The 15,699-nt window shown below is 41.0% G+C and overlaps 1 protein-coding gene across 5 annotated transcripts in view; it reads left to right on the forward strand.

Annotated features, from left to right (window-relative positions):
* Positions 1 to 15,699, forward strand: part of MAP7 (microtubule associated protein 7) — a 181,561-nt gene that overhangs the window by 149,833 nt on the left and 16,029 nt on the right. For 4 of the 5 annotated variants that reach the window (XM_083176626.1, XM_083176625.1, XM_083176624.1 and 1 more), the window contains exons 9-14: positions 3,756 to 3,868; positions 4,295 to 4,584; positions 5,912 to 6,089; positions 6,229 to 6,421; positions 12,124 to 12,204; positions 13,294 to 13,344. In XM_083176626.1, the coding sequence (XP_083032752.1) occupies positions 3,756 to 3,868; positions 4,295 to 4,584; positions 5,912 to 6,089; positions 6,229 to 6,421; positions 12,124 to 12,204; positions 13,294 to 13,344 (906 nt within the window). The remainder of the gene's footprint in view (positions 1 to 3,755; positions 3,869 to 4,294; positions 4,585 to 5,911; positions 6,090 to 6,228; positions 6,422 to 12,123; positions 12,205 to 13,293; positions 13,345 to 15,699) is intronic. The other variant, XM_083176627.1, reaches the window with a different exon arrangement.

Raw genomic sequence — 15,699 nt, forward strand, 5'->3', positions numbered from 1 at the left:
GTTTGAAATGTACACTATACCACTAGATGAATTCCCTGAGGGGTGTAGTTTGCAAAATGGGGTCACTTGTGGGGGGGTTCCACTGTATTGGTGCTTTGGGGGTCTTGCTAATGCGACATAGCACCCACCAACATTCCACCACCAAAAATCACTCCTTCCCTTCTGAGTCCTGCCATGCACCCAAATGGTATTTTTTGGTCACATGTGAGGCATTGCCGTACTCGGGAGAAATTGGGGCACAGATTTTGGGGTGCTTTTTCTCCTTCATACCTTCTGAAAATGAAAAATTTTGAGCCAGAACTGCATTTTTGTGTAAAAAAATGTAATTTTTCATTTTCACTGCCCAGTTCTACCACAATTGGTGAAACCCCTGGGGGTTTGAAATGTACACTATACCCCTAGATGAATTCCCTGAGGGGTGTAGTTTGCAAAATGGGGTCACTTGTGGGGGGGGGTTCCTAAATTTTAGCATCTTATGGTGCCTAGAAACCTACATGGTGCCTAAAAAATAATCTCATAAAAAGGAGGCTCCAAAATCAAGTAGGTGCTCCTTCTATTATGAAGCCTGTGGTTTGGTCAACGTGCACACTAGGGCCACATATAGGATATTTATGAAAACAAAAGAATTGGGGGAATCAATTTTTAGTCACATTTCTCTAGTAAAATGTACTGTGTTCCTTAGAAAAATATATTAAAATTGCAAATCTGCAAAAAAAATGAAATTTTGAAATTTCACCTACACTTTGTTTTAATTCCTGTGAAACACCTAAAGGGTTAACAAACTTCCAAAATGCTGTTTTGAATACTGTGAGGGGTGCAGTTTTTGAAATGGTATCATTTATGGGGGTGTCTCACATACAAGTCCCTCAAAGTCACATCAGAACTGAACTGGTCCCTAAAAAAATCAGTGTTTGAAATTTTCTTGAAAATTTGAGAATTTGCTATTCATATTGTAAGCCTCCTAGTGTCCAAAAAAATGAAAAGGAAGTTGAAATAATGATGGAAACATAAAGTAGACATATGGTCTATGTTAGTTATTAACTATTTTGAGTGGTATGATTATTTGTCTCACAAGCAGATAATTTAACATTTTGCAAATTGCTAAATTTTCCATTTTTTTACGACATTTTGGTATTTTTCACAAAAAAACACAGACTGTATCGACCCAAATTTACCACTAATTTGAAGTACAATGTGTCACGAAAAAACAATCTCAAAATCACTGGGATAAGTAAAAGCAAAAAAAAGTTATCCCCACTTAAGTGATACATGTCAGATTTGAAAAAAAGGGCTCTGTCAGGAACGCAAAAACTGGCTCTGTCAGGAAGGGGTTAAATGTGAAAATAAAAAGCTTTGTTTTTAATCAGAATTTGTAACATCATCATAGCAAATGGATATGCAACGTTTCCATCCCAACAAAGACCGTCCTCAGTAGTCTCAGCCATCACATCAAAGAAATGTACAGGGGCACAGCATAACCACGCAGCGGCTGTAGGATTTTGCTGCGTGGTTATGCTGTGCCCCTGTACATTTCTTTGATGTGATAGTTGAGACTCCTGAGGACGGTCCCTGTTTGGACGGAAACATTGAGTATCCATTCGCTATGATGATGTCATAAATTCTGATTAAAAACATAGCTTTTTATTTGCACATTTACGAGTGGCGAGTGCTTCCCATTATATATATATATATATATATATATATATATATTACACTGTTGCGGAACTGCTCGGCACTCCGCATATAGAGATGAAGCTTGTGCGGTGCCTTTGTTCCCCAGATAGGGATATGTAACCTACAAAGGTAATGCAGACACTCGCAGCAGGTAAGTGTCAGTAGAAATAATGCGAACACATCAGGTGTGGAAATGCCAACGTTTCGGGTTCTGGAGCCTTTATCAAGATAAAGGCTCCAGAACCCAAAACGTTGCCATTTCCACACCTGATGTGTTTGCATTATTTCTACTGATACTTTTACCTGCTGCGAGTGTCTGCATTACCTTTGTATGTTATATATTGTATATACATACATACCTGCAAAAAATATGGAGACAGCACACAATGAGCAAAGGTATCAACCAAACTTTATGTAATAAAAAGGCTCACATACACGTAAAGTAAGATATGATGCACAGCTTGTCATCACAAGGAGCACAGGTGATCATCTCTCACATCAAACCGGAGCCGCACAGCTTCCAGCGTGTTGCCGATCAGACCTGGATCCACACACAGGAATCGCATCACTGTTGGAACCACGCCCAAAGTGTTTCGTCACTACTTGGACTTTCTCAGACCCCTGACGAAGTCTGAGTAGTGACAATACACGTTAGGGGTGGTTTCCAACAGTGATGTGATTCCTGTGTGTGGATCCAGGAGGTCTGATCGGCATGCTTAGCAGGGAGGGTTACATCCGCTGCTAATTTACCAGACCTGATCTTAGCGTGCTGATTATTGTGAACTGTTAATGAAGCAGTTTTTGTCTGAATGATTTCCACAGTGGAGCGTGGGGCTTTCCTGCATCCCCAGCTCCAGATGGCAAAGATTTAAGGTGCACTATGCAGTTCAATTGACTGCTATTCCTTTCTTCCTGACCTTTTGCATGGGTCTATTTAGTGATTACACATTTAGCACTGGTCTGAATGCCTCATTTGACTTTTATGGGAAATAAATTAACTATCCCGCCTTTTGAGGCTATGTCTGACACATCTATCGTCCCCTTCTGCTGAACTACAGACAAGTATTTGTCTAGCAATGGGTTGCAACTCCATGAACAAGAATAGATTAAAAAGGAAAGTGAATGAGAGACTGCATCTGTTGGACGTTATTTTAGGAGCAACTTTTGATAATTAAGTGTGTAATTAGCTGTGATCACACCTCTGAAATATGGGCCAGAGGGGCCTGCATCTAATAGATTTTGCATGTAAAGTTTGGCCTCATGGCTGAACCCCTTACAAACACCGATATATCTGAGTGATGCTAGATCGTTCAGAACGCTCAGCAAGATGGCTCTGTGTGCTGAGTGATCTGTCGCGGGGTCAGTGTTATCCAGTGAGACCACTGGCTCTGACGATTACCCGGTAATGAGAGTGGCGTTAGTAATGACCATGAGTTTGGAACTACTAGAGACTCTAATGAGCAATTCACATTCACATTTATTTTCTGCTATGTCTACAATAAAAAGTAAAAGACCAGTAGCATAAGCTAATATTAAACTGAATTTATAATCTGTGACCTAGGGTTGCTCTAATGTCCAGTTAAGCATAATTTTGTATACTTCATGCCCCCCAACTTAGGGGAGAATTCAACGTGTGCCGACATTTCTGACAGCCTGAAATATCGGCACACATCTATTGAATCCTGCATTAACACCTGACAGATTCCATAAGCAACAGATACAGCTTCCTCCCATGTCTGCTCTGTAAAATAATCTGCCTGAAGGGGTGCCCTCTTTTTCACTCTACTTTGTTCATGCGATAATTGGGATACTTACTCCAGCTGTTGCTAGGTGACAAGCCTTCTGAATAAAAAAAATATAATTTGCTCCTGGAATCCTAAAAGGGAGTTCTACTGCATTATTTTATTCATGAATCAATGCAAAAAGCATATGGCTACATCATGCAGGCTATGTCTAAACTGTAGCACACACACACACACAATAGATGACATCCACATTCACATATCATATTCACATGACCTAAAGCATTGAGATCATATTGTTTTTCCTCTGACCATGCTTTTATTGTATTTTTTTCGAAGGTGGAGAAAAAAGAAAAACCAGACACTGATAGGGATGGATTACCAGCAGCTTCCATTGTCAGGAGCTCCCCTAGTATCCTGAAAACAAAATCACCTGCTCCTACGCCTGGAGTGTAAGTTCAATATAATGCTCAATACTGGGTACATACTACTGTACATTTTAAAGTTCCACATTATAACATGAGAATTGTGATATTTGCTAGATATGTTATATTTAATGTTTGAGTACTGTGTGATTCTATTGTAATGTAACAAGGGTTAAGTGAGTCAGTACACTGAGCTCTTGGCCCATTGCTAAAAGTATCAAAGTGCAATGCACTTATATCTTAATGCGCCTTATTAATACAGCCGTCTTTTTGTATATCACCAGTGACTGAAAACTATATTATATTAAAAATCAGTTAAAACAATAAAGGAACCTACAATACACTCACATAGCGAGACCTGATAAGGTGCCCTAACTATCAGAGAACCATAGAAACATAATTAAGGATTATTGCTGTTTTTTTTTTTCTCACCATATTGTGGTTGCTTTGTAGACCCACGCAGAAGTCATCAGTCACTATGTGTATTACAAGTAAGTCAGCACTAGCTTCATCTAACAGTTCTACCAAAGGGGTAACTATTGCTCAACGTCCCCTCTCTCCTGGAAATGTCCGGCCAGGAAAAAAAGACGGCAAGGAAGATACCAAGAGAAAGCAGGAACAAAAACAACCTGATGACTGCACAGCTAGTGACATTGTAATGGCAAAAGATCTACCGGCAGCAGATGTAGAACATGCTAATGAGAAAAGGTCTGCAAGTCCCGTCACAGCACAATCAGTGCAAGGTACCATAACAATTAAATTTTTTAAGAGTTTGCTCTTTTTCCTTTTTTATTATTCATTATTAAATATGGCTAATGTTTTATACAAGTTATAGTGTTCATTCTAGCACCCCGCCACTGTCTGCTGTGGTGTTTCTAGCACAGGTCTGGTTTGCATATCAGTGCTGATATGCAGGCCACACTGTGCTAGAAGCACTACAGCAGACAGCGACACCCAAGGCAGGGAAGAGGAACTGCATAGGTTTTCAAGGATAGCGGGTGCTAGAATGTACACTAAGTTATACATTATGATAAGAGGGCTACAGATGTCTTGCTTAGTTTTAAATTTAATTATTTGCTTTTGTGACTTGTTTTACACTACTGCTGTATTTCTAAAACCTTTGGTATTGGATAATATATAGGTCATTTTTTGGTTCTCAGGGTAAACTTAGAAAATATTCTTGCTCTAGGGAATGCTGATATTAACACCAAAGCTACTATAGGGTTACTATGTTTCACGCTACTGGATCAGTGACAAGGGTTTGTATTTTAATTCAAACACACATGAGAAACATTTACACTTAAATTGTTAAAAATGGTACCCGATGGAGACATGGAAGAAAATGCTAGTCGAAGGTTTCACTGGAAAGAGTGGATCGCTAAACCTTCAATTCGATGAGTTGTGTCATGTGCGAATAACTTAACAACAAATATAACAATAATAATAAATAAAGACACAGAGTTTGTCTGAAAAGCAGTTAGCTATTTAATTATTTATTACACCACACACACACCCTGGAATATCTTAATATCTATCTCTATATCTATCTCTCTCTCTCTCTCTCTCTCTCTCTCTCTCTCTCTCTCTCTCTCTCTCTCTCTCTCTCTCTCTCTCTCTACATATATAGAGAGATATATATATATAATCTATATAGTGAGAACACATACTGTATACAGTATGTTTCAGAACTCATCCACAGAAGCAATATCAGTGGCTTTCAATTAAGTGATTTAAACTCTCATGGGAGAAGAAGAGGTGTCCTCTTGGGAGCTGGAGCCCGGCAGCAGATAACTCCATTGTCTCCCAGAGTTCTGCCTCTGCTGCCACACCATAGGCAGGTTAAGTCAAAATGTCTCCCATTATATCACTTATAAATGTAAATAGTTTTAGCTTTAAAATGTTGGAGTCAACTAATACGTTCCAAAATACTACTATAAAAATGTTTGCAGCTCCTGATGCTCTTAATTGTAGGCACAGTAATCCATTGTATTCAAATTTCATGCATGAATTTCATTCTGTTCGCTTTATTTTAATTTCATTCTGTTCGCTTTATTTTTTATTCCATTTAAGATTCTCCAGTATTGCCATCTACACCAGTCATTCTATCACCTAACGTGCCTGGCAAGCCATTTGCTGGAACTAACAATCCAGAGGAAGCCACCAGGATTCTTGCTGAGAAAAGGAGACTTGCTCGAGAACAGAGAGAGCGAGATGAGCAAGAAAAGAGAGACAAAGAAGAGGAAGAACGGTAAAATGTCTATTATCATTTGTGTCATAATACATTAACAGGTTAAAAGTTAGAGATCAGACCAGAAAATGAGCAGTGTAGCAAACTTTTGTGTAAGTTGTACAGTGCCCTGTGTTTATACTTCATTTACTTGTTGCAGAAAGAGAAAAGAGGAATTGTCTCGAAGAAAAGCTGAGGAAAGAGCTCAGCAAGAAGAGCAAGCAAAGCAGCAGGAGGCAGAGCGGAAGCTGAAGGAAGAAAAAGAGCGGCAGGAAAAAGAAAAACAGCTCAGACAACTTGCAGAGGAAAAAGAGCAACGCGAGCAAGAGGAAGCAGAGCGTCAACAGAAACAAGTGCGTTTACAGCTCCTCTCTCACAAAGCGGTACTTGTGTACTAGCACGGCGCCCATGATATTTGGTCGCACAACTTTTAATCGCATCGCATGGCATACACCCGATGCACTGCGATGCAATTTTAAATTGTATAAGCCCCCTATACGATGTTAAATTGTATAAGCACCCTAATGGGGGCTTACAATGTTAAATGCACCCCCACGCCACCCCCACTATGAACGTGAACCCAAAGCGTGGCGAGCGCAGCAGTACGCGTCCTCCGACCTTTTCATACCCCCACTATCCACGTTGGCGTGGAGTTGATTTTATATAGTGTGGCGAGCGCAGCGAGGCGAGTGCACGCATAATACCTGTGAAGTAATGCGCGTCCCCTCTCGGGGCTCGCTGCGCTAGCCACGCTTCGGGCTTGCACTATATAACATCAACTCCACACCGACGTGGATAGTGGGGGTATGAAAAGGTCGGAGGACGGGTACCGCCCCTCGTGGGCTCGCTGCGCTCGCCACGCTTCGGGTTCACGTTCATAGTGGGGGTGGCGTGGGGGTGCATTTAACATTGTAAGCCCCCATTAGGGAGCTTATACAATTTAACATCGCATCGCATTATATGGCATTGTATGCCATATACAATGGTATACAGTTTTATATTGTATACCATCGGGTGCCAATCGCTTCGCATCGCATACCATCGCATGCCTTATGGTCTGCGATGCGATGGGCGCCGTGATAGTACACAAGTACCCACAAAGCTCCTGCACACTTTCCCGTCAAATGCTTTTATGTTAGAAGATGTCATGTATTCAGAAAAATGTAATCGGGTCCGATCATTTACAAGGCAAACCCAGGATGGTTTTGCCTTGTAAATGTTTGCTGCTTTAAAAATGTGAAATGTTGGCAGAAATCCCAGAACTCCACAATCTTGGACCCTATTACATTCAAAAAGTCTAGTTCCACAGTCCTTAAGTCCTCACCAACAGGTTTCTGCTTTATAGCAAGCCTTCCCTAGGGTCCAGAGGAAGGCTTGCTATAAAGTAGAAACGCATTGGTGAGGACTTAAGGACTGTGGAACTGGTCCTTTTGAATGACCATCTTGGAAGCATTGGGGAGTGGACTTTCTGGAGACCCAGGTCCTCTTCAGACATACTCCTTTATGTTACTGTTACACAAATAGCATTTATGAGATGACCAGACACGGTACTAAGCCAATTGTTCTATTTTATTGTTTAAATAATTGCTTATTTACTTTCACTATGTGTAGCATTTATCTTAATCCGTGGTATTAAGAAGATTTGAAGATGGATAACTACAGATTGGAGCCACTGACAGTACTACACACTATATATCTTGTGACCTAAGTTAAGGCTTTATTCTGGTACAGGGCACATATTTTAGCTTAATAGAACTATCTGCCATTTGTTTTTAGACCATCTACAATAGTGCAATTGTTTTATTTTATTTTTGAGGTACAAGCATCAGTGCATCCTCGCCGAACATACCATCATGGAAACTGAATATCGGCACCTGATCCTACCTTTTAATTAATTTTACATATATATATGTGTGTGTGTGTGTGTAATTAATAAATACATACATACATACATACATACACACACACACACACACACACACACACACACACACACACACACACACACACACACACACACACACACACATATTCCTCTCCCTTGAAATCAGAAAAGGGGGACCAGCAATCATTGATATTTGAAGAAACAGAGCAGCATGAGTTTACAGATACTCCGTTATCCTGCCAGCTGGGGCAGTGAGAAGAAAACAGGTTTTAAGAGTCAAATCTGCCAAGAATAGAGAAAGACAAGAAAGCTCTTCTAGCCATATTGAATAACTTGATGACCATCAGAGCGATAGAACCAGTACCAGTAGCACAGGAAAAGGAGGATTCTATTAGAGTCTATTCCCAGTAAAGAAAAATACATTAGTCTTCAGAACAATCCTAGATCTGAGATACCTGTACTCATTCGTCAATGTAAGGATATTCCGGATGGAAACGCTAAAAACCATTCTGGCTGGGGTCAGAAGAAAGGATTTCTTGCCGTCAATAGATTTAAAGGACTCATATTATCACATACCAATCTAGCAGGAAGGCCGAAGGTTTCTAAGATTCTGCATCCAGGACAGACATTACCAATTTGCCTGCCTACCCTTTGGTCTAGCACAGAGCTTATTTACAAAGATCCTAGTATCCTTGATCGTATGTCTTAGAGCGGCAGATCCAACTTTGGCCATAGCTACATGATATCCTCATTGCAGTAGGTTCCAAGGAGAAGGTAGAAATGGATCTGAAATAGGTTATTCAGTTTCTACAGGCACATGGATGGATCATAAATTGAAATAAGAGCAGACTACAGCCATCTCAGAACATTCAATTCCTGGGTGTTCAGATAGACACCACAAATTTCAGATTTTTTTCTTTCAAGATAAATATTCTTAAGGATTTAGGACCTATCCTTGGCTCTTATGAAAAGAAAGAAAATCTCATTAAAATAGGTCTCCAGTTACTGGGAATGATGACCACAGCCATAGGTATTATTCTTTGGGCACAGTGGAGAATGAGACTTTTCAAGTGAAGTCTTCTTCCATATTTAAGAAGAACTGTGGTAAAGGACTATGGTGAAACAAAATACACAAGTAAGAGGATAGCTTGGTGGACAGACGATGAATTAGTGGACCAAGCTACTTTTCTGGATCTTCCTCAATTTCTAATCATGACAACAGATGCAAGTACATCAGGCATCATTTTGTGCATCATATGGTACAGGTAACCTGGTCCTTGAACATGAGAGAATATTCATTATAGTGATGCTTCCCTTCTGGCCAAGGAGAGAGAGGTTCACGCCAGCTTTGGAAAACGGCAGTACAAGAACCTCGGACTCTAACCATCACTCCAGACCTATTGTACAGTCTATCATCATGATCCAGCAGGATTGTTTCTTAAAACATGACATTGAATGGAATCTGTTGAAACAACAAGGATTATCAGGTCAGTGATCCAAATCCTATTACAAGCAAGGTAAGAGGTTTTCTCTCAGGCATATTATAAAGTATGGTGAAAATGTATTGTCTGGAGGGGATCCTCAGAAAACTTCACTACTTCCTCAACGGAACAGGTCTTAAAGTTCTTGTGCAAAGGATTCTCACTAGCTGTGTCTACTAGTAAAGTACAGAGAGCGGCCCTAAGTATACTTGTTGTGTAAAGGAGATTGGCAGAAGACAGACTGATTAAGAAATTCTGCAAAGCCGTTAAAACTTTTGTGGCTCCCTGGGATTTGAACCTTGTTCTAAACTCTCTAATAAAGCAACCATTTAAACCTTTAATAGAGGCGTCTCTCAAATTCCAGATGTGGAAAATTGTATTCTTAGTTGCAATTGCATATACAAGAAAAATCAGAGAGATACAGGTCCTATGGATGGGGGAACTATACCTAAACATGCTCATCCTAACTTTCTTCCTAAAGTACTGTAGTCTCAGCGTTCTGTTTAATCAGGAGATTATACTGCCTGCTTTCTATCCTGAGCCTAAGAACAAGAAAGAGGAGAACTGGCATATGCTGGACTTGGACAGGGGGATTAACCTCTACCTCAATAGGTTAAAAGACATAAGAAAATCTAAACATTTGTTCATCATTCCAGAAGGAATTTGGAAATGCTTTGCTTCTTCAAAGTAAACTGTTTCAAGATGGGTCAGATACCTTATTACATTCATATACAAGGAAGATAGATGAGATGTTTCACCTGTATCAAGGCACACTCGACCAGGTCTATGACTTTGTCATGGGTGAGGAAGGTGAAGGCACCTACTGTTCAAAGGACATTTGCAAAACAGCATCCTGGTCCTCTTTCAACACTTTCTCTAAACATTACGCTATGAATGTTTTAACTGCCCACTTTGGGGATAATGTTTTTTGCAATATTCTCTTGCAAAATAAATAACTTTGCGTTATTTGTTATTTCCCACTCTTTATTCTGCTTTGGTCTGTCCCAATGTTATGGCTGCCATATAAATGTCTTCTCTAAACTAGAGGAGAGGAAGGATATTCCAGTGTTATGGCTACCATGGGGTCTCTAAGAAGAAATGGAATTTTCGGTGAGTATAATTCACTAATTTTCCAATACAAACAAGCAGCGGCACTCGGATGGTTAAAGCAAATTGTTGTTGTTCAATGAAATCAGCATGGCACTCCAACATTTCAAAGGGCGATTGTGCCGTGAAACGGAGGGTCATGCTGATTTAATTTAATAACACCAATTTGCTTTACCATCCGAGTGCCGTTGCTTGTTTATTTTGGTAAATATTTAGAAGATTGAGAGGGCAATGGAGTCACTAAACAAGATTAGGGGTGAGTGCGCAAGAATATATTGGCTGGCACTCCTACTGTGTCTTGGTGCCTTGGTGCTTTTTTGGGATATCCAAATCGAATTCCAACACATACATCCAAGTTCTTGATAAAGGTTGAACAAACTGAAATGTTTATCACAGGATTGGACACAGTTGCAAAGTGAGCTTTGTTTATAAAGCCTCTCGAGTGCTGCTGATATTGCTGGATATGTGTTTGTATGCATGTATATATGTGAGTATTTACAGCAGTTTGATTGGTTGACATGTTCTGCTAGCACTCACTCTCACAGCCTAAACTTTGAAATTAATGTTAAATTGGTGACATGTCCCCGAAATCAGTATTGGTTAACCAAAACATTAGGCTTTCACTGGCCCTGGCTGTGAAGGACAGAGGGGGGAGCTTGATCAAGCCTTTTAGAGTGAAGCAACCAATAAGCTCAGAGGCAGCATTATTCAACTGTATTCTGTAAAATAATAAGATTATTGATTGCTATGGACTTGTCTCTACTTGTCTGTTTCTTAATTTTTTTTATAAAAGTAGATTAAATGGTAATAAACATCACATCTAGTTGTATAGGACGTACACTATAGTTTTGTGGCTATGATAGATACACAGGGGTGCTGAGAGGGGGGGGGGGGGGCAGGTACAGTTTACCCAGGCCTGTCAGTGGGGCCCGGGTCTGGACACACAGGTTTTTTTTATTTGGTGGCATAATATGTGTGGTATTATATGTAATAGACATTACAGTGTGTGGCATAATATGCAATGAGCATTACGGTGTGTGGAATATTGTGTAATGGGCATGATGGCATGTGGTAAAATATGTAATGGGTATTACGGTGTATGGCATAAAAATGTGTACTGGCCACTACGGTGTGTGGCATAATGTGTAATGAGCATTATGGCATGTGGTATAATATGTAATAGGTGTGTGATGTGTAATAGGCATTACAGTGTAAATTTGTGTCCTTGTATCCACCTTGGAAGCAGTGGCGTAACAAGGGTCCGCAGAGTGTGCAGGGAGCTCCATCTGTGGGGGCCCCACAAAGTTGTTGTACCGGGGCCCAGGATTCTCTTGGCAGCCCTGTAGATACATACATACACACAGACACACACACACACGCACTACTAGTGAATGAATGATTAGCATAATAATCCACCAATATTTTCTTTTGAGCAATGATGAGTACGAAATGTACTTCTCCATTTCTAATGCTCATGCTAGATTACTATTTGCAGGTTTCTGGTGACCGTACTAAAACATAATAGAGCAACTGATAAATGCTAATCATTTCTGATCTGCTTATTTGCTTATAATTTGTCTAGATAGAAGAAGCCAATCGCATTAGGATAGAGCGGGAAAAACATTTCCAAAGAGAGGAGCAGGAACGTTCAGAGAGGAAAAAGGTAAGGTTCCCTTTTAATACACAATGTAGACAAGTGATTGGACACATAGAGACATAGATTCAATAGCCGAATTAGGAATGTTTACGCTGGAAAAGAGACATTTAAGGGGAGACATGATTAACATGTGCAAATATATCAAGGGACAATATAACAAACTGTCAGTCATCCTACTTAAGGGTCGTACACATTACGATGAGAACACCAATGCCGATACTGGAGGCGCAAGGGACTGGCATCGGCAAGTGTATACACACTTGCCGATGCTGCACAGGATGAAGCCAACGGCAGGGGTACCGACTGTAATGCTACAGCAAAGCAATAGTTAACGATGTTCTCCCTTGTCAGAACATACTTGGACAAGGGTGGGGGTTCTTTGCGATGTGCGGAAGAGGGCATCATTAACTATGTACATCGTACACACTGGACGATCTTGTTCACAATATCATATTGAAAGCCTTCCTTTTCTGAACGATATTGTTGCCAATATCATCTAGTGTGTATGGGCCTTTACATTGAGGTCGGAGACTAGGACACATGGGCATGCGCTCAGGCTTGAGGAGAGAAGATTTCGTACCTTCCAAAGGAAAGGCTTTTTTACGGCTAGGGCAGTAAAAGTACGGAACTGTATACCAGAAGAAGTGGCATCGGCAGACACAGTAAATACATATAAATTAAGGTTGGACAAACATTTGTTGAATAAAAACATCCAGGAGTACAACCGATAAACATAATTTAGCCCAAAATGGGATCATCGAAGTATAACATTCAAAAGGGGATTTAACATCTAGACCACACCCTCTAAGATAGTCAGTTACATTTTTAATTTATATTGCTTGAAATATGTTCTGTACATTCAATGTTTATGTATAAAATGTAGGCCAGGTATTCAATAGTAGACCAGAGCTTCATCCTAGTGTACCCCATGACTGCTTGCTTATAGTGCCTGTTTGCTGTCTGTTGTGCCCATTTTTTATTAGGGTGGGACAATGGCCTGCACCAGATAATAGCACTGTATTGTGGAGCTCATTTCTGTTTGTGGAGCATTACATTTCATCTCCTAAACTTCCCCCTTTTTTTTTTTCTGCACAGCGACTAGAGGAGATCATGAAGAGGACCAGGCGTAGTGAATCTGGAGATAAGGTATTAAGAACTAGTAATTGTCTTCTATACATTTCTGCTTAAGCTAAAACAAATTAGCACCAAATGTGCTTACAAGTAATTGATCCATTACAGGTCAGCACAGTAATGTAATGCACAAGGACTAGAATACCTAGGTGATGTGCAGTTATTTCTTACTAATATTATTACCAGCTATTTATATAGTGCACCCATATTCTGCAGCACTTTACAGAGAATATTTGAACATTCACAGTTCAAATCCACTGGGACATTCCCTGTCCTAGTGGAGCTTACAATCGATATTCCCTACCACATGTACATGCGCACACACACATTTGTTGAGAGCCTATTATCCTAACAGTATATTTTGGAATTGTGGGAGAAAACCAGACTACCCGGAGGAAACCCATGCAATCACGGGAAGAATATACAAACTCTGCACAGGCCATGGTGTGTGTTGAACCCATGACCTCAGTGATGTGATACAGGGCCGGATTAAAGGGGGGCACAGGGGGTCGGCATGTATTTTACATTTTTTAGCTAAAGGTTTTGTGCATGGGAGTGGGGTCGTGCTACAGCTTTACCTATCTGCCAGTCACAATGATTAATGGTGCTGAGCATCGGGTGCCAAGGCACACTACCTGCACAAGTGTGCAGTGCATTACTGGGAGTTGATTAAGTCCCATGACACTTTGCACAAGTGGGCAGAGGCTGAGAGGTTTGTGCTGAGCTCTGACTGGTGGAGCTCATTACATGCTTCTCAGGCCCATGGAAGACCGCAGCGGCAGCCTCATCAATGGAGGGTTTTAATCAGAGGCAGCACTGAACCTGTGAGGTCTCCTACAGTCCTACAGAGTAAGGCACAGAGGGACAAATACAGGCGTTTATACTGCTTTTACTCTGTTTTGACAGTGTAATATTCTCCTATGCAGCCAGTAATGACAAGTGCAAGGGAACCACCCTTTCTATAGTGCCCCGGGCCACCCGAAGGCTTAATCCGGCACTGCTGTGAGACACGAATGCTAACCTTATACAGTCCGTGCTGCTCCATTGCACTGTAAACTAAGAATGTAGTAAATCCTTTTTCTGGATGCTTAAATTATTGTGAAATTTTCTATTTCTTCTTCAGGGTTCCTAAAGGGATAACATTGGGGTTGTAGGAGGATCCTGAGGACAGGGCACCAACTCTCTAAAGCTTTAGGCTTCCCATAATGCCTGGCTCCTCTCCCCTATAACCCCGCCTCCATGCTAGGTCTAGTCAGTTTTCGGCATGGAGTTGTTTTTATAAAGTGTGGCAAGCCCGAAGCATGGGGAGATCAGCGTAAAACAAGCCCCGAAGTGTGGTGAGTGGACGCTGCCCTCGCCACGCTTCGGGCTGGCGTGGATAGTGGGGGTTTGAAATGGAGGCATTTGCGAGTATGTAACATGGAGCTCTGGCAAATGCCTCCATTTCAAAGCACACGCTACCGAACACCTACCCCCCATTTCCCTGAAGTGGACATAGACAGGGTTGCCGTACCCTGCTGCAAGAATTACTGGAAGTCATAGCAAGTACTGCGCTACCCTCGCCGGTATCCATTACCTCCTGTCACCCTGCGAGGTGTACGCAGGAGAGTGGATGGAAGAGGGCCCCAGTACAGCACGCTGGGCACCAAATAATTCCAGGACAGCATGGCCGGACGCTGGAGAGTAAGCGCTCTCACTGAGAGCAAAAATCGCTGTTCATGCTGTGTATCTGTGGGGAACGGGTCACAGGCACGCTTGCAGAAAAGAAAGGGTGGAATCAATGTTATCTAGTGGCGCAAAGCTTAGGTAAATAGTGCATATAGTGTAGACACTCAACACCATCAATATAAATCATATGAACATGCATAGAATGAAAAGAATTTTGTTAAGTCTTCCAAATAAATGTCCTTTTTGTGAGTGTCTCTGAGTGTGTTCTTAAAAAAAGGACGTTTATTTGGAAAGACGTAACAAAATAATTTTTCATTCTTTGCATGTTCATATGATTTATATTGATGGTTTTGAGTGTGTACACTATTTACATAAGCTTTGCGCCACTAGATAACAGGTAGGAAGAGTTACATGGTGGGGGGGGGGGGGGGGGAGGGGGAGACAGATGGACTCACGTGGGGGGGTCATAGGCATTTATGGAAAAGACTTGCTTATAAGACTGATGGAAGCATTTCAATGAGAAGCATTAACAAGATGTGGGAACATATGTGAGGGATGAGCTGTGATTTTTCCTTGTAGTCTGAAACTAGCTACTGCTTAGCCATTGTTTGCATTGTAGAACACTAGCATTCCTCTTATACTGAACTTGTCACTCTTCTTACTAAAATTGTTACAGCACTTTTGGATATTTTCTAGTATGTA

The sequence above is a fragment of the Crinia signifera genome, chromosome 3 (genome assembly GCF_055691185.1).
Source record: "Crinia signifera chromosome 3, ASM5569118v1, whole genome shotgun sequence".
Lineage (NCBI taxonomy): Eukaryota > Metazoa > Chordata > Amphibia > Anura > Myobatrachidae > Crinia > Crinia signifera.